Genomic DNA, 21606 nt, shown 5'->3' with positions numbered 1-21606 from the left:
ACTTTCTCAAGTGGACAACGTGGGTCTTGAAGGTGGTTCCAAAATCTAGAATAATCCAAAAACTAAAACATTGTCAATGTCAGTTCCGTTCTCCATTTAAGGCTAATTAGAATGGTGTTTATAGAAGACTTCACCTTGACTTGCGGGTATAATCATAGGCCCTGGAGTCCTGGACCATCTTACCTTATATTATTAGAATTTTATATTCATGCAAATCTTTGTTTCTTTATTTAAGCCAATCAGATGTGTAATTTATCTGATTAATTGTTGTTGAAGTTTCTGACCTTTAAGTAGGTTCTAAGGGTTCATTGATTTATGCCCTGCCTAGGGATTATATTATAAAAAATTTCTCACTCAGAAAATTGTCCATTAAGCAAGCAGGAGCCAGGAACTGGTTGTTAACTATGACTGATGTAAGCTTATTCAAAGCAGAGTACGAGGCTTCCCTAGTTGCTACCCAGTTCTTCACTCAAATAATCTCTTCACCGTAGAAGACAACAGTAAAAATCATGGAGATCTTTTACCAGCATTAGTGGCCGACCCACAAGGGTCTCCAGTATGGTTAAATAATGAATGAGTACAGATATGAATGGATACTACCAAATTTGGTCCCTTTTTTAATTTCTTATGGAAATTGGAAAGCCAAGCTTCCCCCATTCATTTATCACAGTCCCCTCCTCCACATGCCTGACTGTCGGCTGAATAAAAGCAACCAAAGTAAGGGGGAAGAGGGTCTTCCCCCCACCAATCCCATCATTTTGTCTTTTTTAATGGGGGGACATTGATTTGCAGGGAGATTTTGTTAAAAAGGAATTAAAGATTATTGGTCTTTTGTGGCGGTTCAACCATCTCAATCAATTATAATGTCCTGTCCCCCCATATGGTCCGGACACCCTCAAAAGCCTTAATGACAACAACCTAAACTAAATTTACTAAAACAAAGCACTTCTCTTTTCCTTTTCCCTTGTTTTAATTCTTCTTCGTTGTAATTTTGATAAAGAAGAAAAAGAAAAAGAAAAAAAGTTTTCATTTTTTTACCATGGTAAAGATAAAACAGGGGATGCCGACAATTTCTCCTCGATGGGTCTTCTTGCCCAAGCAGCACCTCCACTAACTCATGTAAAAAAAAAAAAACAACTTAAGGAGAAGACAAATACTCAAATTAGTGTATAGATAATATTACCTTTATGCAAAAAAAAAAATTAAATTAAAATAAAAATTATTAAATATTAGAAAAAGAAGGGAGAAAAAAGGTACAATAATTGAAAAGAGTAGTGCATCTTCTTTAATTTAACGGGGAAAGATTGATATCTTAAATTTTATTTAATTAAACAAAGAAACATCGTGGGACACACTGCCACTGACACAATTACATATTATAATACAAAGGGGTACCAGGTATCTTATAATAGGAATGATTCAGATGATAAAATAGTTGATTCTCTAATTGGACCAAAAATCATCAACCAATACAATTTATTCTAAATTCCTTCAACAACATGAACAAATCGAATCTATTATCAAGGCACCCTATTCTCTTCTTAGCTGATTAAACCCCCAATCTTTTGTTTTGACAGAGACAGTCTATAATTATCTCAAAAAATAAGAATATGCCCAATTTTGCTAGGCTATATTATAACAGTATTCCTTATATAGATAAGTTGATGACACATCTGAAAGTCTATAACACATCTGAAAGGAAAAATAAAATAAATAAAAATAAAAGCAACGAAAAAGGAAAAACAGAGACTAATAAGTAAAATCACACAGGGAAAAAAAAAAAAAAAAAAGAGTTAAAACCTCATGTAGCGAGTTCTACACGACTACACTACACCTAATAGTTCTCGACCATCGATCAAAACGATATGATCGAATCCCGAAGCTCACAGTCAAAGAGGGTTCAACTGGGTCACCACAATAGGGCTCCGAACCACGTGGGTTCCATCGGACCAAGAGAGCGACCCGAATACAGCCCCCGAGTCGTCCAGCACCAGGTTACGGGTGTCCGCCGTCACCGTCACCACGAAGCTCCGTTTCGTCACGCCTGCCGTGAACGCCAGCGTGGTAGGCTTCACCGTTACCGTCACCCCCTTGGGAGCCTCAACTCTCGCCACGTACACCGACCTATTCGGGCCCACATTCGTCACGGTTCTGACAAAAGTCTTTCTCGACGGCCCCACTGCCGACGCGCCCGAGAACAACGCCGCGATCGACGGGTAGTTCAGGTTCTCCGGAGCCGGCCTCTTCGCCGGGCAATTCGCCGGAATTCGCGTAACCACCTGGATCACCTTCGGCCCGTAACCAACCGCGCAGAGAAAGTTCACATAATCATCGTTGGTGATATCGAACACCAACCCGGGGTCCATCGCACGGTCCAAATTGAGATGTCCCGCGCCGAAATCGTACGGCGTAGCGGGTTTTCCGGTTGACTCCTCCGTCATGGGCCGGGCACGGTTGTCGACGACACTAGCTGTGGTCATCATCGCTGACCGGATCGCCGCGGGGCTCCAACCCGGGTGGGCCGACTTCAGCAAAGCCGCTGCGCCACTCACGTGAGGACACGCCATCGAAGTACCCGATAAGATGTTGAATTCGGTCTTTCGGGCATCCGAATCCAACCCGGTGGGCCCGACCGCGTCGGTCCAAGCGGCCAAAATGTTCACCCCAGGCGCGATCAGGTCAGGCTTGAGAATTTCGGGATTGAGCCCGTTAGGGCCCCGACCCGAGAATGAGGCAACCACCGGTGCGGGTTTGATTCCGAGTTGAGTGCCGCGGAAATAGATTGTGGCCGTGGGATTGGAGGCCGATGAGATGTAATTCTTGAGGAGATTGCCCTCGTCGGCGCCGACTGCGCAAGCGGGGAGTAGATGAGCGTCGCCTACGAGTCCTTCGCCGTTGTAAGCCCCGTTCGCGAGGATCATTCCGACGCCGCCGGCCTTCTTCACCACCAGGCCTTTGGCCACTCTCGGGCTGTTTCCTCTTTCACAAATTACGATCTTGCCCCTGACAAGATTGGCGTCCAGGGAATTCTCCATGCACAGCGAGGCAGAGAATACACCGGACTTGCCTGGATAAATCAGAGGGTACATTTTGCCGTTGAGTGGCGCTCCAGCATAGAGCGAGACGCCGGAGAGCTTCCGCCCGTCTCCGAGGATGACGATCGCTGGGAAGCTACGGTCTATGGTGCCTGCGCCGACCGTCGTAAGCCAGGGAGCGAGGTTTGTCACCGTCATTGCGCTGGGGCCTTCATTTCCAGCAGAGGACGAGACGAAGACACCTCTGGAAGCGGCGCCGTATGCTCCGATTGCGATCGGATCGAGATAGTACGGGGAAGAGATGCCGTCTCCGCCGCCGATGGAGATTGAGATGACGTCGACACCGTCAGAGACTGCGGTGTCGAAGGCGGAGAGGATATCGGAGTCGAAGCAGCCAGAGTCCTTCCAGCAGACCTTGTAGACCGCGAGTCTCGCTTTCGGAGCCACGCCTTTTGCAATTCCCGCAGCGTAACCGCCCATGCTGGCCTGGAATGCGTATCTTCCGGCGGCGGTGGACGCCGTGTGGGTTCCATGGCCGTCGGCGTCTCTCGGAGATCGGTACTCCACCGTATCGTTCATCATTGTAATCGGCGGCACGCCGGAGCTCGCACCCGAGGCCTCATGACCTTTGATGAAGAACCTCGCACCGATCAGCTTCCGGTTGCAATTACTCGCCGCGAACTTCTCTCCGGGCGTACAGATCCCTTTCCACCGTTTCGGAATTGGACCGAGATTCTTGTCCGAGAAACTGCGCCGTTCCGGCCAGATTCCAGTGTCGAAAACCCCAACGATAACATCGGAGCCATAGTCGGAATCTGACCATAGGCCGCGCTGGTTCCGGAGGCCGAGGAACTGAGGAGAGCGCGTGGTATGGAGCTCCCGCCGGCGGTCCTCAAAGACGGCCAGCACCGAGGGGTGTTGGCTTATTGAGGACACTTGTTCCTGTGTGAGAGAGGCAGAGAAGCCATGGAAAACGGTGTCGTACACGTGGAGAATAGCGAGCGGATCGGCGAACTCGGAGGCGTACCAGTGGTAGTGGGTGGGGAAAATGGACGGCTTGGTGTGAGAATCCACTCGGAGGATGTAGGTCTTGACCGTCTTATCTGTAGAAACTGTAAGAACCTGAGAAGTAAAACCGCATAGAAAGAGAAAGAAGAAGATGAAAGAAGGGGATGCCATGAGAGAGAGAGAGAGTGAGAGTAAGGGAAGTGAAGAGGGTTTGTGACTGACAGAGAAGAGAGTGGAGTTGATGATATAAGAGGGATTTTTGTCTTTTTTTATTTTAATCTTAATTAACGGAAATTCTCGTCCCCTTAATTAAATAGTAATTAGTGATTAATTTAACAGGACTAATCTAATAAGAAAGTGTGCGGATTTTGTTTTGTCGCGACAGGTGTTTGATGAGTCAGCCCTGTGTCTGCGGGACCTTTTCCTGTACTTGTAAAACGACGTAGTACTTAGAATGTTGCAGGGTAAAAACGACCTCGTTTTTTTTTATCTTGGTTTGGCTAAAGATTTCCGATTTTCCCTTGTCAATGTCAGGTTTGTCAGAACAAAGAAAAGGGTAATGATGGCCGTTGGATTGATGCTGCAAAGCGTGTAAATAATTGAAGTAGATCGAAGTAAATCTAGGCAGGCTTTTCATCCAAAGAGCTATAGACCAACCACACGCAGATAGAGGCGAATCTCGTTGGGTTGCTCCTTTTTTCTTTTTCCTATGCCAACTTTTTGCCCCAGTTATCTTCCAGAAACTAGTTTATAGTTTTTTTTTTTTTTTTAAATTGCTAATTTAAAGAGTTATTTTCAGAGTCACATCTTTATATTAAATAACAATTATATAACGGTCTACTAAATAATATTCTCAACTTATTATCGGTTCAAATTTCATATAATTTGAGTAAAAGGTGAAGAAAGACCGTGTAGATTTTGAGGTGCTTGAACAAGTTTTTAGATTACTTAGAATCCGAGATTACGAGACTCATTTACTCAAAAGCCTCAATATACGCATTCCCGTTATCATTTTCTGTCCAAATTTTTTGAAGTTCAAATAATATCGGCCTCAAATCAAATTATGAAGGGACAAAATTCTCTTCCATTACTAAAACCATTAAAGATTTATTATGAGTATTAATTTAATATTCTAGTCTTATTCTCCTTTTGTGCATGCATAACATCAACATCAAAATTCATAGGGTAGAAATGAGGTTTCCATTCATATACACATGCTGATTGTGAGATACAACTGACTACTTTTGCAATGGCTCATGTAGATATTTCATGCAAATTAAATTTCGAGTATCATCCAATTACCGAAATGCCATCTCTATCTATTCTTATTACGTGTCTCTCAACTTTTTCTATTTTTTAAATACCCTTCGCAAGTATTGCTACATTATTATAATAACTTGAAAATCTCCAAGTGGGTATTTCAAGCTTGGCTCTATTAAACATTAATTAAGATTTAAGAGGCACCAGTAATAATTTTCCTTTTTATAGTGTCAAATTTTATCAATTTTGATTGAATATCTAAAAATTGCAATTCAGTTTTTTTGGGTTGATTTGATTCAGTTTTTTGTATTAGTATGGTTCGATTTTGAGTCCAAATATTAGTATCAAACAGTTTAGTTAAATTTCATTTTAGGGGGGCATGTTATGTGTTTCAATATGAGCCATTGACCGCACGGTCAGACTTAGCCAATGCACACAATTAAAGATGAGTAATGCTACACATCATCTCTTTGTCCTCTTTTTGTCCCCCCAAAATTGATGTGGCTCTTAAAATCATCATTAAATTTTTGATATATCACTCTTGGGTTTTGATCCAATGATGATTTTAAGAGGTACATCAATTTTAAAGAGACAAAAGGAGAACAAGAGGATTATGTGTAGCATTACTCATTAGAGATTTGTTAGGCTTATTGGCAGTGAAATTCTTTAATGCTTAAGTTAATAAAAGTAAATAGTGAGAAATTGGTAAGATATATATAAAAAAAAAAATAGAACATTCATGAAGGGAATGATTATGTAATTTGTACATGAAATGATCGGGTTCGCTCCTTATGCAGAATGTCCACTAACGAGATACAATCTTGATAAGATGCATGCTGATGAGGTACGACCTTGACCAATCGTAACATCAAATTATGACTTAATAGAAGGTTATGGCTACGACATGATGTTGTTTTAGGTTATAAGTTTATTAGCAATTGTTGCACTAACACGTTAGCTTACATTGCCTGTCTGAGCCCATGGTTTGGGTTTGATCAATGTTGACCAAACTACGAGGTCTCCGGCCCACGTTGTCGATATGGACCTAAAACATACTGGTCATTTGTTGTTTAAAGAAAAGACGGCGTCGTTTCCCTCGTAAAAAGAGAGCCGCATTGGGTACTGTGATCCGACGTTATCAAAACTTGTTTCACAAGATAAGATAAAAGTGGAAAAAAAATGGTCAAAGAGATTGATAAGGAGGAGGAGTTAAGCACGTGCGATGATGGCGCGTGGACTAACACCTCCTGCAGTACCTTTTCTTTAACAAAAGCAGGGAACATGACACTATGACAGGACGGTGAGAATCAGCCTAATTAAGGAGGTTTCTGCAGGGGGCCAGATAGACATTTGTCAAGTTCCCACCCCATCCGACGGTAGAGATAACATCTTGGAACGTGCAGACATCATTGTCTGGGCCACCCTTCGGCGGATTAGACGGTGCAGATTTTGTCACCCGTGGATCCGTATTGTCGCGTGGCGGACATGTGATCATTTCAGTCATCTCTATGCACTGGATCCCACCGGGCTCTGCGGTGACATCATCTGACTTTTATCCTGAGCTGGAAAGTTGTCTGAGGTTGTAGGGGTACGGCATTCCTATTTCCAGATTTGACTCGACTCAGTCACTCGGAAACGTTAAGCTAAAAATGTGGTCGCCGCCTCGCCGGCTGCTACTTGTCTCTTCTGTACCATATGTTAACAAAGTGTTTGATAAATCATAAATCTATGAAGTAAGTTTTCGGTAAGAAAAATATTCTTTCCCAATCGTTTTCCGTAACTTCTAATAAGATTCATAAATGGAGTGATTCACGGAAAAAGTTTTTTTTGCATAATAATCGTGCGTCAATTATCTTTCGAGATTGACATGACTGAGTCCCACCAATACGTTTTAATTATGTAAATATTGAGCATAAAGAGTTGTACAAAAATCACTATCTTTCCGTAAAATCATCCCAAATTAATCTAGCATTTCTCATTCTCATACTTCCAACTAGGCTCATTTGTCTGGAATTAGTCAAACTAATTTGCATGATTGGAGCAGAGACGAGTGAAATAGGCGCTCCCCACAAGACCAAGACCAAGTGGGGAGCTGACTGGGCCATTACACTGAAACAAGCATGCAAATTAACATAGTGGACTTCCACCCTCCTTCAAGGCAGAACTCACTCAGAAAATGCTAAAGGGCCTGGGCTGGACCAATCCTTTCTACAAATCTGGAGTCCCCGAATTGTCTATAAGCAAAATAGGCTAATCACCACCAATGCCAGTTCAGGTTCCCTGAGTGCCATATTAACCCAATTAGTCCAGTTCTCTTCCCTTTTTTTTTTTCTTTTTTTTTTTTTTTTTTTTTTATTTTTATCACGCAATACCAAGAAAATTGAGTACGACAAAATTGACATTACAGAGCTGAATATGAGAGAATGATTAATAAGCAAGACCTACAAAGATATCTCATCCAGGCAATTGCTAGCCAGAAGAGGACCCATGATGCTTATAAACTCGTCCATCTCCCGCTCATTGGCTGATGTGGGACATGCTTCTTTTTTATCTTTTTTCCTTTTTTTTTTTTTTTTGTTTTCCTTATGCAATACCAAGGGAATGGTGTAAGAGGAGAAATCATACTATAAAGCTGAATAGGAGAACTTGGTTTATAAGCATGACCCACAAATGTACCCCATCTAGGCAATTGTTGACCGGAAGAGGACTCGGGGTGCTTATAAACTCATCCATCTCTTCCTAACTTATATAAAAAAGATTAATGCTATACACAACACTTTTATCTCACTTTGTTGATGTGATACTATCAACTGGCTTGTAGACTTTTTTTTTTGAAACAATGATGGATCCAAGGGCCGATCAACAACACCACATGAGCAAAGTAAGATAAAAGTAGAATAAAAATATAGTATATACTCATTTCAAATTAATTATCACACATTACTTAGGAAGAGCTTGCCTTTGTCAACATGTTGTTTCATTTATAAGAAACGGTGAACTGAATTATTGAAATTAATATTTTAATGCTCTCCTCGTGTGTGGAATCAAGCAACAAGTGAACTATTTATTCTCCCTCCAATATTTGCAGTCTAATCTGAGTAATCTCTATTGACATGACACTGGCGTTGTTACAGTTTACAAATGATTTTCTTTTCATAAGTGCAATTGACAAATGTTAATTAACACAGTGCTAAAATTCACAAATGTTAATTAACACAGTGCTAAACCACTTACTCTCCTGCATTCAGATGCACATTGCATGTGGAGCACATCATTGCGGGTAACTGTAAGGCATGTCTCTCTGGTTATTTTGACTTTGGTGCGTTATCGATCATGGCAGTGGTGGTTGTAACTGTGCTTTTCCTCAACCGTGAAAGAAGATATTGACATGGATTTTTGCTGCAAAAGTTGTAAAAGAAGGGTGTTATATCATTGAATTACTGTACCTTAAACATCATTATCAGTACCAAGTACAGGACTGACCCAGAATTTCAGATAGGAATGATGTTCTGTATAAGAGTTAGGTGCCGAAACATGATTCAATTCTTATTGTCGTGTGCTTTTCCCTCATAGTCTATGCTCTTTAACATTGTCTTAGGCCCATTTCATTGTAGCATTGATTTTGTCATGCTGTTTGATTCCCAGAAGAGTAATGTTACTGCTATGTGTGTTTTATGCACTCCCTCTAGTGCTGACATACTACTGCCACACCAGCAAAATTATTTGCACACTCTCTTCATCAATGTTACCTCCAACCACCACGGGAGAGTGGTTGAAAGATTTGGTGGCCACGACTACCAAATCGGTCTCGAATTCAAATTCTGTTTGTGCTGATGTGGCAGTAACACGTCCCACTGTCCTGTTGGTAAATTTTTTGAGAGGCTGACATGACAATGCCACGTCAACGTGTAAACCAGTCGTGCGTAAATCGCATGTATGGCCAAGAAATTAAAATTAACAGCATTCACCAAAACTTTAAAGTTTCTGTAAGTTTGTTCATGAGGAGTGAATGGCCTCATTCATGTAGTTTATAACCTTTCCTTCAAGTATCTAAAAGTCTAAACATTGAAATAAAGAGAACAGACATACATATACTCGTGATTAGGTCTACGCACTACACTTTACCAATGACAGAGTCATTCTTATAAATTCTCTGACAAAACTGACCAATTTTTAAAAGAACTAGTTAGAAAATCTTCATTAGAGATGAGATAAGGCTTGATGAATTTGGGAAAGGGAAAGCTTTCAAGCTCTAAATTACCAGTAGCCTGTTTTTTTTTTCTTTTTTAACATCATTGCCTCATTGGCTAGACAGAATAAATAGCACCATAATAAGCATTTAATGACATCCTCGTTACTTTCATTAGTGCCTCTGACTTAAGTCAAAAAAGGGCTCATGAATTATACCTCAAAGCATATCCGATAATTAGGTGAAGCCATCAAATATCATATGTGTGTGAGTCAGATCGTGGGCAATTGGGTCTGCAGGCATGTCCAAATCATGCTAGGTGGTATGAAGAACCATCCTCCTTTCTCTTAACCCTTTATTATTCTCATAATTATCTCGAGCATTCTATCTGTACAAACATTAATATCATTTGTAAATGAACATGATACTACGCAACTTGTACAGTTAAATAGTTCAAGCTGTTAAAAAGCTGCCCTACTTGCTGTTCACATTAGCAGTTTTTTTTAATCTAAAAAACTTCATCTCGAGAGGGTGATTCTTCAACTGTGACATTAGCTCTCAATCATCAGGATCGCGACCAGGATCGGGATCGGGATCGGTCTTACCATGGACAGGAAGATTGCCTCGATCATTTCAGACATACTCAGCTCCTTTCCTCCCTCCTCGTCTTGGAAGGCAAGAAAAGTTCACAAAAGTATCAATTTTTGTGATCACAATGTGGCAAAATGGACCAGCGTCTTCCGAACTCTTTATGGGGAGCATTTCATATTATTTTCTTTACAATTATCTATCTTGCTTGAGAGTGGAAAGGGTCCCTTGCTTCTTAGATTTTCTTCTTTATTGCCTTGTAAAAAAAAGAAAAGTTCACTCATTAGTCTAAGGTTGTGCTTAACTCGAGTTTGATCAATGTTAAACCAAGCCAAAATCAGATATACTTATCCTGGATAAGGTTGTCATATCACCATCGTGACTATGACAGAGAATCCTACTGGCTATTACTGGTGGTAGTAAAAGCAAAAGGCTCATTCGCATTCAAATGTCACATTAATTCACCTTTCCATGATGAAAGGGATTACATAAAAAAGTCCTTTGTCATTAAATTATCACACACGGAGACATAATGTATTATTACAAATCGGAAGATTAGCTTACATTAGTGCTAATTATCTAGAAAAAAGAGAAAAGTAACAAGAAGAAAAGCACATATGGTTTGGAGTTATTAAATAAAAGTAAGATGCCATAACATCTATTTGGCCCTGTCCTTGATGACATCAATTCCCATCTCATCCGGGTCGGTTGCCTGAACTTCATAGCTGATGCCGTCCAGCACTCTCCTCAGCCCATCTTTGGAGGTTGCATACAGTATTTTTGCTCTTATTCTTGATGCTGTTGGAGACCTAAAAAAAACCCCCAAAATTGACACCATTCATTAGCAATCTAGTCTAATGCAAATCGGCATCTAAAACCGGGATGAGGATCGGATGCAATGAGGCTGCCCATTGTATGCACGGGATCCTGTCATTGGGCCCTAGCACAATTCCTAGGATACCATTAAATAATTACTTAGATGGTGGGGGTGGTTGCACCATGTTGCTTACTACAGTGGCAAAGGAGATTCGATGCCTATATTTTCATACCATATGGTCAAAAAAGTCACCTAACATAGCTTAAATATTATAACAACTGCTATATATGATCTAGAGCATGATATATATAATAAGAAAATAGGGAGACGGACCATGCAATGAAGAAGATCTTGCTCTTCCGGCAATTGTCAACAGTGACAAAATCAAAATCAAACACAGCATATCGACAATCGTCGTTTGGCAACGATGCAGTGAGGTCGTCGTAGCCTTCTCCAGGGCCGCCGACCTTATCCACGGTGACTAGCCTCGACCCCTCATCGATCTTGAACACTATGTACCTATGCACCTTCTTCCACTTCATCTCCATGAAAGAGCTCTTGCACTCCTCTGTCACCCACATTCCGGTCGTGGCCTGTCATTGCCAAATCAAAATCAAATCAAAATTAAAGCATACTTTCTTTGGAAAAAAAATCAAAAGAAAAAAGAGTTTGGAAGAAAATATTACCATCTTGAATGCCATAGCCATGGTTGTTGTGATTTGATTAAAGTGGTCTGAATTTGAGAGAGTGGCACTTGGTCTTATATAAAGATTGGGCCATTGAAATGCCATTAATATTCATTCATATTACAACTTTGTCCATATACTAGATCTAACTATAAAGCTCTCTCTCTCTCTCTCTCTCTCTCTATATATATATATATAGTTGATGTCAGTGACCAAGTTGCCCTTGATTTAGTAGATTTGCTTTGTCTTTGCAGTTTGCAGTGGATTTACCAATGTCAGAATGGCAACTAGATATGAATTGGCTTAATAAATAATGTGTATTCTATTGTATTTATGAACGTGAATTCAAATTAATTACTTCTAATCAAAAGAGATAAGATACAGAGTACTGCTAAAAGTACTACAACTTTTACTACAAGTTCCTTACAAACTGACGTAACAGACCGCGTGACACTCGTATAAACTGCCACGTCCATCACTAAACAATTAAATTTATCTGTTAAATTTTGTTGCTTTATTTTATCACCCATGTTGTAGCACGAAACATTCATGTAGACTGCCACGTAAGTTTGTAAAAAGATTAAAATAAAAGTTGTAATACAATTTACCACGACCATTTTTCATGAAATATGATCTGATGTATGTTGATCAATTGATCATAATGTCTTGGGAACAAGTTGATTACTCACGATCTTATCACAATCATATGCGGAAAAGTTAAAGCAGTTCATGGCATTCATTATTGCAACTTTGTATAATACATTGATTCCTATCTCGTTAAGATATGACATTTAAACCCATCTTACGCCAATGCCAATGCCAATGCATTCCATTCCATTCCATTCACATCTTGACCCCAACTTCAACATATTTAGGGTTTAGGATTTACCTTCGCAATTGATAGGATCTCATTGCCGACACATGTTGTACTACATAATTTTCTGTAAACTGACGTGACAGTCCATAATTGATGAAATTATTAATAGTATATGGTTAACAAGTTAATCATTAACTAATTAAATTGACAAGTCAAATTTTTTGCTTATTTATTGAACCAATTGTAAATGGTCATGTCATTTTGTTCTAGATTTTGTCGTAGAAGTTATAGTGCTCCTATCAACAAATTAGTGTCACACGGATTGCTTCGATGTTTTAGTGGCTAAACTGATAAGTGTTACTTAAATTGTCACGTCAGTTTGTAAATGTAATAAGTATCATTTGGATTGCTATTACGTATTAGTGATTAACGTGATAATTGGCACGTAGAAAGCAAAACAAGGGCAAGGGCAAGAGAAAGAAAAGCAAATGGGTGTAGTAACATTTATTTTGAGGTGGATGCAAGCTAAAACGTGTACAAACATAAGCAGTGTAAACTGAGAGAGTGGTCCCATCTCGGATCGCACACCCACATCTCTGCTGCCTCCTTACCTTTTGTGTTCCTCAAAAATCTTGGCGTGAAAGCAAAGGTGAAAAAGAGGATGGGGAACTATGCACAAGGCTTGTTAAAAGATAAAAATAAATATAAATAAATAAAAACTTTACTTAGGTGCGTTTGAAATTGCGATTTTAAACTAAATCGCATAACATAAATTGTTTGAGAACTGCGTTTTTAAAAATTGCGATTTGAAAACGCAAAAAATCTGTTTTTTCAAATCGCAAATAAAATGATGTTTTTTTGAAAATGTAGAATTTTAAAGGCTAAACTGTGATTTTAAAAATTACTTTTTTTAAATCGCACATTTTAAAATTGTTATTTTAAATCGCACTTTTTAAAATCACAAACCCAAATGGACCTTTAATCTTTTAGAATTTCTATTACATTTGTAATTATCTTTCTAAAGTTTTTTAAAAAATAATGTAATTTAGCAATCTTTTAAATTTTTATTTTTTTTTCAATTTAACAGAGAGTAATCAAAATTTCCAAAATAACTCATTTTTCTTTTAGGAAAAAAAAAATTGCAAAGATTTAGGCATCGGTCAGAATTTGCAAAAATACTCGCGCCTAAATTTTTAAATTTTTTTTTTCTATTTTTCTTTTAAAAAAAAACAGGTATTTTGACAGAATTTAACAAAAAATCCTAACAAATTGGTGAAATTAAAAGATGAATACACTAAATTAAGAGTTTTTAAAATTTAGAATGATAATTATAAAAGAGCCAAACAATTTAAAAAGTAAGCGAAGTTCCTCGAAATAAAAAGAAAAGAAAAAGCTTCTCGGTAGAAACGAGCCAATGTATGTATCTGCAATTACCTTCCGTTCGTTCAGGTTCTTTTGCCATCTTGGCTATCGCTTTCTTTCTTTGTTTTCTGCACATAAATAACTTTCTAGATTTCATACCCCCAAAGGTTGAGTGAGCTTTTCCACAACTTTGTCTAGGAAACTGTTGTAGACAGGGGAAACATCCCAACAATTATTTAATAAAATAGACTGGTAAATAGATAACCATTGTTGAAGATAGAGACGAGTGGTTGGATATGAAAGTGAGAGAGAGAGAGAGAGAGAGAGATCACAAACACTAAAATCCAGCAGAATAGCAAGCAAGCAAGAGAAGGCAATAGAGAGAGAGCATGGGGGGGCATGTCCCTCAAGTGGGTGGCCCGCCAGCTTGACAAAGTTCCCATTTAGGCCCACGACTTGTTGGCATGGCTCATTTGTTTTCTAAATTCCGAGCCACGTATTCTCGGACACATACCTGCTCCGGAATCGAAACCCAAGATTTCCGCCGGTTGCTCCCAGCTTCTTCCCTATGGAAGCACTCAATTTGGTGGTGCCCATTGACCCACATAAAGTCGAAAAGATGCATTTCTGAGCACCACAGTTTACATGGCCATTGCAGGAGTGATTAAACATCACTTCTTTTGGGGAAATCACAATGGATTTGAAGTGATAGAATTCAGGAATCCTACTCAATGATATCAACAGGTTGCCGTGGATATCTTTGAATAGGACATTTTCTTTGGTACCTCAACTATTCAGCATCAGCCACAGGCACATCACCTGGGCACATACATTGACCAGCAAACCAACAGTAACCACATAAGCCATTAGGTTGGTTTATGATACTGGTCTTAACACATGAGCCGTAAGAAGAGAAAAAGGCTCTCCCATTGGAAGGCGTCGTTGGTCGTACCTCAACCATTAATGGATTCGGAAGGGGGAATTCAACTAAGAAGAGTAATGCTATTAGTCACACTCATTTTATACCGGCTGACGTGGTGTGTGAGAGGTGGCTTTCCATGTCAACTAATAAAAAACAAACAAACAAACAAAAAAAATGAAAGCCACTTAAAACACATCCCATCAGCCAATGCAAACACAGGTATGAAGAGTAGGGTGTTGAGAGAGAGAGAGAGAGAGATCCAAAGTATCACTATGCCCTGTTTTTTCTCTTCCATAGAAGCAATCATATATCAAGCATGGAGTTGAAGACAATTAATCACATAGCTCAAAATGTTTGGAAGTAATAACAAAGTAATTGCAATTTAATCAAGCTGCTCCAAGCTTGTGATTTTCTATGCAAAATTCAAGACTTCTATTTCCATGACTAAGAGCTCCTGTATCTGTTTCTTGTACTGTCCTCCCAATAGACATAGAAGCCTTCCTCGGGGATAAAGAACCCATTACCTGCAGGAGAAGAACAGAATGCTTGTAAGATAGATTATCAATATCAAAACAACTAAGACATCATCCACTTTTAAAATGTAGAATTTGGTTCTGAAATTGAAACTCCCACCTCAAAGAAGATTCAGCGGTAGTGTAATAGCATGTTCAATCGTCCTCATTTGGTGTCTCATCTTCATTCTTCTTCTGTTGTGTAAGAAAAATAAAAAATAAAAAAGGTGAGTTGCAGAAATACACAATAAGATGTTGGTACAGAAAACACGGATACAAAGGCTATGGTGAAAGGAAAAAAAGAAGTTACATTTAGTCACCCAGGCAGTTCTTATATCATATGTTCTAAATACTCACCTCAAAATGACTTCGCAGAGATGCAAGAATTTCTTGTACTGACGGATCATCAGGGTCAACTCCTGGAATCTGTGAGCGACATTACATGTCAGGACAATGGCACATATGCAAAACTGACTATTTTAGAAGTTCATCAGTGCAGGTTCAAGCACACATACTGATGCAAGGATAGATGACACAACGGCCTGATCCTCCAACACCTTGCTTACAAGTGACTCAGCGGCCGATTGATGATCATCTTCGCCTTCCTGCATGGACATTTCAAGAGCTGCATGCAGCAAAATTAGGGTAATGGATCAGCACATATTAATAAGTCAATGGTAAACCAAAAAAAATAAAAAATAAATAAAAGATCTTAAAAAATAAAATGCCACTTTAACCGGAGGAAAAAGAAAGCTCTATATCGACAAGTGTTCCAATCAGAAATGCTACTTCACCAGCTTGGTAAATATTAACCATCAGCTTGACAGTCATTCAGGGCCAAGTTTAAGATAGGCATTACAAAAGCAAGCAAGACCATAAATGTACCTCTTAACATTTGCAAGCATATAACCAGAAAAGAAGTACAGAAAGGTGCAGCATATTTTTTGGGTCAGCTAAATGTCTTAAGAAGAAAAGAAGTACAGAAAGGTGCTGCATATTTTTTGGGTGCAGCTAAATGTCTTAAGAGTAGGATTCACAAAAGGGCTTTAGATCTTAGAATAGGATTCATATTAGGGTTTCAGAATTGAGTAATCCATACAACAAGGTGAAAGATCTAATATTTTTAAATGTGTAGCAATAAAAGAAACGTTAGGTGATGGACCATGGAAGAATCCTTCATGTCTTCACAGTCAATCGCATGCACACATAAATGTAGAGAAAACAAGGGGAACAAATCTTGAAGTATCAACTAAAATCATTAGAGAACTGGAATTTGATGCTGGTATTAAGCTCATTTCAAACTAGTGACTCAACATAGAATACACAGAAATGATTTCCCACAAACAATAAGCCCCCCCCAAAAAAAAAGATGGGGTGAGTGTGTGTGTGTGTGCGCGCGCGCGTTTGGGGGGGGGGGGGGGGGGGAGTGCACAGTCAACGTATCATTCACTCCCTAAATGAATGAAATAAGACACAGAACTTACCTAAGATCAGCTCTACACAGAAATGATTTCCCACAAACAATAAGCCCCCCCCCAAAAAAAAAGATGGGGTGAGTGTGTGTGCACGCGCGCGTTTGGGGGGGGGGGTGCACAGTCAACGTATCATTCACTCCCTAAATGAATGAAATAAGACACAGAACTTACCTAAGATCAGCTCCCGATCCTCAGTAATTTCCAATGTCATCTCAGCATCACCCACAGAGAGATCAGATCCAGAGATATCGATGGACATAGCTTGAGCCTCCTCAGGATTCTCATCATCCTATAACCATGTCAATTGTCAAGGCCAATTCAAAGTGAAGTAGTTCTTTGTATTATCTAATGGTAACAGATAAAGATATCCAAGCAAACAACTCCATAAAATCTGAGCAGTACACGCACTATTCAATAAGTGTCTTCAAACACATGCCTACGTGTTTCAATTGAAATTGAAAGCGACACCAAACATTGCATCGGTAATTTTTTGTGTTCACACACGCGCAAGCACACTCACACAAATGTCAAGATAGAAGTTAAAAAGAAGACACCAACCATCTCATCACTGGCATCCTTGTTTTCTTCAGGATCTGCAATGTTCCCATGTTCTGCTGTAGTTGCATCTTCTGCATTGGATGATGGTTCCTCTCCTTTTTCTTGTCTAGAAGCTTCCTCGGCAGCCCTTCTTGCAGCAGCTTCTTGCCTTGCCCTCTCCTCTTCTAAAGAAACTCTAAGGGCAAGAGCCAGCTCAGGATCTATGTTGGGGTCTACGCCAAAATCAAAGCCAGAAGCACTACCAGCTGCTGCTGCCACTGCAAAGTCACTTCCTCCTTCCCCATCTCCAGTAAAAACAGGAGTACTGCCATTACGATAAACAATTATATCACTTATAGGCGGAAAGAGGAAGGAGGCAACCTGGCTCACGAAAGTGTGAAACATTGAGATAAATGCACCATTTTGTTCTTTTGAGTAATATTAGCCAAGTTGAAGAAACAAGTATGCAAAGGAACAACAGAATGGGAAACTTATACCCTAGGAACTATAATTCGCCGAGTAATATTGGTGGAGGTAAATAAAGTCTCACATTGAACATGCATACTGTTGGCCAGATTGTCCTTTCTCCTACCACCCCTCTCCTTTCTCTTTCTTTCTTCTTTGTCCTTTCCTTTTGGTTGAGATTCGGGGCATGATGTTATTAGGCTTCTCAGAAAGTGAAAGGTGAAGTATTAAATTTTCTGTGTAGAAGAGATGAAGACTGTGAAAGGTTGGGAACGAAGAGACATAAACAGGGAGGCGGTCTGTCAAGGGTTTTTGTGAAGAGGAAGGGAAAGGATGTGGAGAAAGTACAGGAAGCAATAAAACAGTTGTGACAAGGGTGGGTAACTGGTTATGGGTGTAGTGGAGTGTAACTGCTTTATCTAAATGATAAAATGATACACTAAAAAGTTCTGTAGTCGGTAATCTTTTCATATGATAGAAATATAGACATCCAAAGTGTTTTTATTAATTAACATCACGTAGGCCATTATAAGAATTGACACAGCACTCTCTTTAATTGTAGTAGAGATGTTTTTTTTTATAAGTAATAATTCATTAAAAAGCGCAAAGAGGCGCAACCCTAGTACACAAGAAGTATACAAAAGAGCTCCTAATCAGAGGAAATAAACGAACATAAAAGTAAAAACTCAACAAATGACATACGACTCGGGCTATGTGCCAACACCCACAGTAAAACACATTTCTACAAAGAGCCCCAACTGTAACCTCCACATCCTCAAAAAGCCTAGAATTTCTCTCACGCCACAAACCCCACAAAACACATAAAAGAACTTGCTTCTAAATACGAATAGCAAAACCACGACCCAACAAAGTACCCCAACCACTTAATAAATCCAATACACTACTAGGCATAACCCACTCCACCCCGAACAAGATATAAAAATAACTCCAAACAACCCGTGCCACGTCACAATAAAAAAGAAGGTGATCAATGGATTCTCCATGCTTCTTACACATAACACACCACTCTACCACCACAATACCACGCCTACGTAAATTATCATGTGTTAAAATCTTTTCTAAAGCTACTGTCCAAACAAAGAACACTACCCGCTTCGGAGCTTTAACACGCCATATACCCTTCCAAAGATGTAGTAGAGATGTTACACCACCTTTAACATTAAGTAAGCAAAGTCTGGTTCTGCATGTAATTCAGTTGCTTCTCATCACAAGATTCTATATTATGAACACTTCTTCAATCACTTTCAATGTAACTGTTTCTTCAAAATAAATCCTCAATGAATTTGCAAACTTTCTTTGTTCGAATATGTATTGATTTTGGTCTCCCAAAACTTTAACCTTTTTCGAATAGATTTTTACTAATATATGACGACAACCAAATCTAAGTTTTAAATTCCAAAGTATTTTAGTCACAGTTCTATTTTTTTTTTAATTATTTATAATAAAAACCAAAATTTCAAGATGTAAAATGCAAATTAAAAAAGAAAAGCAAAAAAGAAAACAGTATAATACAAAATAAAACAAGATCACACCTGAGAAGCACATCAGAGAGAGCATTTGGACCAGGAGAAACATGAACTATATGACTGCTGCCATTATTATTAACAGCAGTAAGCAGGGCTTCCAACTTCTCGGGCTTCCCATCATCCTCTTCACCGAAATCAATAATATCAATAGCTACACTGTTCTTTTTCAATTTCTTGCCAATCGTCTCCAACACTTTCTTGTCATAATTGACAGGACTGAACACAGGGCAGAAATGAAAAGGTTAGATGTAAACAAAAATGAATGAGCAACTCAAAGCTCAAATTATTTACCTTCCAGCAAAAACTATAATCCTTTGCTGCTGATGTTTGTTTTGGCGATGCTTCAGAGCCAACTGCGCAACCTGTATTGCAGCCACTATGTTTATCTCACCCCCCATTTCAAGACCTATACAAAAGGGAATCCGAAAATCCAAAAAAAAAAAAAAGATATAAATATGCACTGCAACATGATAAGGAAACAGCTGAAAGTAATTCAAATGTCCAATTTAACACATATTTCCTTGTCACAAAGCTCCACAGGAATCCAATATCACCAAGGTTACCATACAAAAAAAAAAGGGAGGGGAAATGAAAAAACAAGTATATGACCTACGAAGGGCAACAGTTTTCCCATCTAACTTTACATCGTTTAAACTAAAAGTTTATTCTCTCTCCACCGATCGCTACATTGAACAAAATCATTAATATCTGAAACCAGAGTCATAGTCATTATTAGAACTGAATGTTCCCTGCAAGTATTAATCATAATAGCAACCTTCTGAATCTCTACAACTCACTCTAGCAATGCTCTCTTCAAAAGCTGAAATTCAAACAGCTTCTTGCCATCTAATACCAAAGAATGAATTCTTATTTCTTCACTCAATTTCATGACCTCACTCTCCACAATCCTTCTGAACTGTGAATAACCAACACCATCAAATTTCCATGCTTGAAATCAACATCACACTGAAAAACTAATCATTTGTAACTCACATTTAACAATTCCAAGTTCTTAAGTTGACCCAAGAGGCAATACCCAAATAATGTCACATAGAAATTCTGTAATTAGTACAAATATCTCAAAAAATTATCAAAAACTAAACAAAAAATAAAATATAGAACAAGTTTATTAGAAAACCATGCATGTTAAGCCAAAATCAACCTCACTCTAAACTAAAAGTAATCACTCACTACTTACATTTAACAATTCCGAAGTTCTTAACGTGACCCCAAGAAGCCAATTCCGAATAAATGGCACAATTTTTCAATCACAAATTCTGTAATTGGTACACATCATATATCCCGTGGGTATAAAATATCTCAAAAAATAACCGAAACCCACATGAAAAAATCAATCACAGAGTCCGTTAGATTGGCATACCGTGCATGCAACCCAAAATCTTTCCGAGATCAGAGGTCGGAGTGGCCAATACACGAACCCCTTTGCCCGCCATTGTCAAAATCCCAACTGTGTTCTCCGGATTAGACTATCAATTTTCAAAAAAAAAAAAAAGTCAAATCATAAAATTCTAATAAGATACATACAAATTGCGCATATAACTAAAAAATGGGTGGGTTTGGGACCTGGGTTTTGGCACCACAGATGAGATTAACGGCGTCGGCTTGGGCTTCGAATCGGGAGGGCAAGTAATCGCCGTTTCGCATCCATTCTGAGTTATCGATGCATATCATTGTTGCCTGGTTTAATCAAAAGATTAAAACAGCTACAATCCGATAATTATGGGCAATACATGATTGATAAAAACAACAGAATCTTTCCTTTTAGGTTTAAGAAGTAGAGAATGAAAGAATTTTTCCAAGTCTAACCTCGAGAACCATGGCTGGCAGATTTGTGTGAACAGGCGGGAGACCTAGAGAGAGTCTGTCAGAGCTCGGAGGAAAAAAGCTCGCGCTAAACCGTAAGCATTTGCTTTTGGATTTTGGGTTTATAAAGGCTTTGTTTACCGAAGGTAAAGTTTTTTTTTTTTTTTTTTTTTTATAGATAAAGTTTTTTCTTTTTTAATCCAATATCCTTATGCTTTGTTTGGCAAGAGGGTGAAAATTCTCCGTCCCCTCGTCACTTTTTCTAAAAACAATCAATTTTAAAACATTCTAACTTTATATTATACCAATAATTTTTTATTATTATTTAAATAAAATAAAAAAAATTCACTATAATATAAATCTTTTTTATTTTTCTATACAAATTCTTTTTACTTTATATCACATTTATCACTTCTTACTATTACACTAAAAAAAAAAAAAAATTCAACTCACACTCCCTTACCAAACAATCCTTTAAATTTAACATCTAATTTACTTCTCAAATTTTAAATTATTACAATGTCCTTCAAATTATCAAAAATGTTAGGTACGTTTGGCAAAT

General features: G+C 38.8%; 3 protein-coding genes across 3 annotated transcripts; all 3 read right to left on the bottom strand.

Annotated features, from left to right (window-relative positions):
* Positions 1–1590: 1590 nt before the first annotated feature.
* LOC133881547 (subtilisin-like protease SBT1.6) lies at positions 1591–4272 on the bottom strand. Its single transcript, XM_062320495.1, has one exon. The coding sequence runs from the start codon at positions 4212–4214 to the stop codon at positions 1890–1892; it is 2325 nt and encodes a 774-aa protein (XP_062176479.1). The 5' UTR covers positions 4215–4272; the 3' UTR covers positions 1591–1889.
* A 6292-nt stretch (positions 4273–10564) lies between these two features.
* LOC133881899 (actin-depolymerizing factor 5-like) lies at positions 10565–11717 on the bottom strand. The gene is made up of 3 exons (XM_062320969.1): positions 11584–11717; positions 11231–11490; positions 10565–10889 (listed from the first exon to the last, which is right to left on the bottom strand). The coding sequence occupies exons 1-3, from the start codon at positions 11686–11688 to the stop codon at positions 10739–10741; spliced, it is 516 nt and encodes a 171-aa protein (XP_062176953.1). The 5' UTR covers positions 11689–11717; the 3' UTR covers positions 10565–10738.
* Positions 11718–14936: 3219 nt separating this feature from the next.
* On the bottom strand, positions 14937–21150 carry LOC133880899 (26S proteasome non-ATPase regulatory subunit 4 homolog). The gene is made up of 11 exons (XM_062319857.1): positions 21048–21150; positions 20805–20918; positions 20602–20707; positions 19512–19626; positions 19227–19436; positions 17230–17533; positions 16843–16960; positions 15712–15821; positions 15554–15622; positions 15318–15391; positions 14937–15208 (listed from the first exon to the last, which is right to left on the bottom strand). Exons 1-10 carry the CDS (start codon positions 21057–21059, stop codon positions 15353–15355), a joined length of 1197 nt encoding a protein of 398 aa, XP_062175841.1. The 5' UTR covers positions 21060–21150; the 3' UTR covers positions 14937–15208; positions 15318–15352.
* Positions 21151–21606: the final 456 nt, after the last annotated feature.

Source organism: Alnus glutinosa, chromosome 11, assembly GCF_958979055.1.
Source record: "Alnus glutinosa chromosome 11, dhAlnGlut1.1, whole genome shotgun sequence".
NCBI lineage: Eukaryota > Viridiplantae > Streptophyta > Magnoliopsida > Fagales > Betulaceae > Alnus > Alnus glutinosa.
The sequence above is the reverse complement of the archived record's forward strand: the minus strand, read 5'-3'. Positions and strand labels throughout refer to the sequence as shown.

Coding starts and splice junctions, on each gene's coding strand:
- LOC133881547 (XM_062320495.1), bottom strand. CDS start 4,214: ATGGCATCCCCTTCTTTCATCTTCTTCTTTCTCTTTCTATGCGGTTTT.
- LOC133881899 (XM_062320969.1), bottom strand. CDS start 11,688: ATGGCATTTCAATGGCCCAATCTTTATATAAGACCAAGTGCCACTCTC. Junction 11,491..11,583: donor TGGCTATGGCATTCAAGATG/GTAATATTTTCT, acceptor TGGCAATGACAG/GCCACGACCGGAATGTGGGT. Junction 10,890..11,230: donor AAGATCTTCTTCATTGCATG/GTCCGTCTCCCT, acceptor GGTTTTTTTTAG/GTCTCCAACAGCATCAAGAA.
- LOC133880899 (XM_062319857.1), bottom strand. Junction 20,708..20,804: donor TCTGTGGTGCCAAAACCCAG/GTCCCAAACCCA, acceptor GAAAATTGATAG/TCTAATCCGGAGAACACAGT. Junction 15,822..16,842: donor GGATCGGGAGCTGATCTTAG/GTAAGTTCTGTG, acceptor TGCTGCATGCAG/CTCTTGAAATGTCCATGCAG.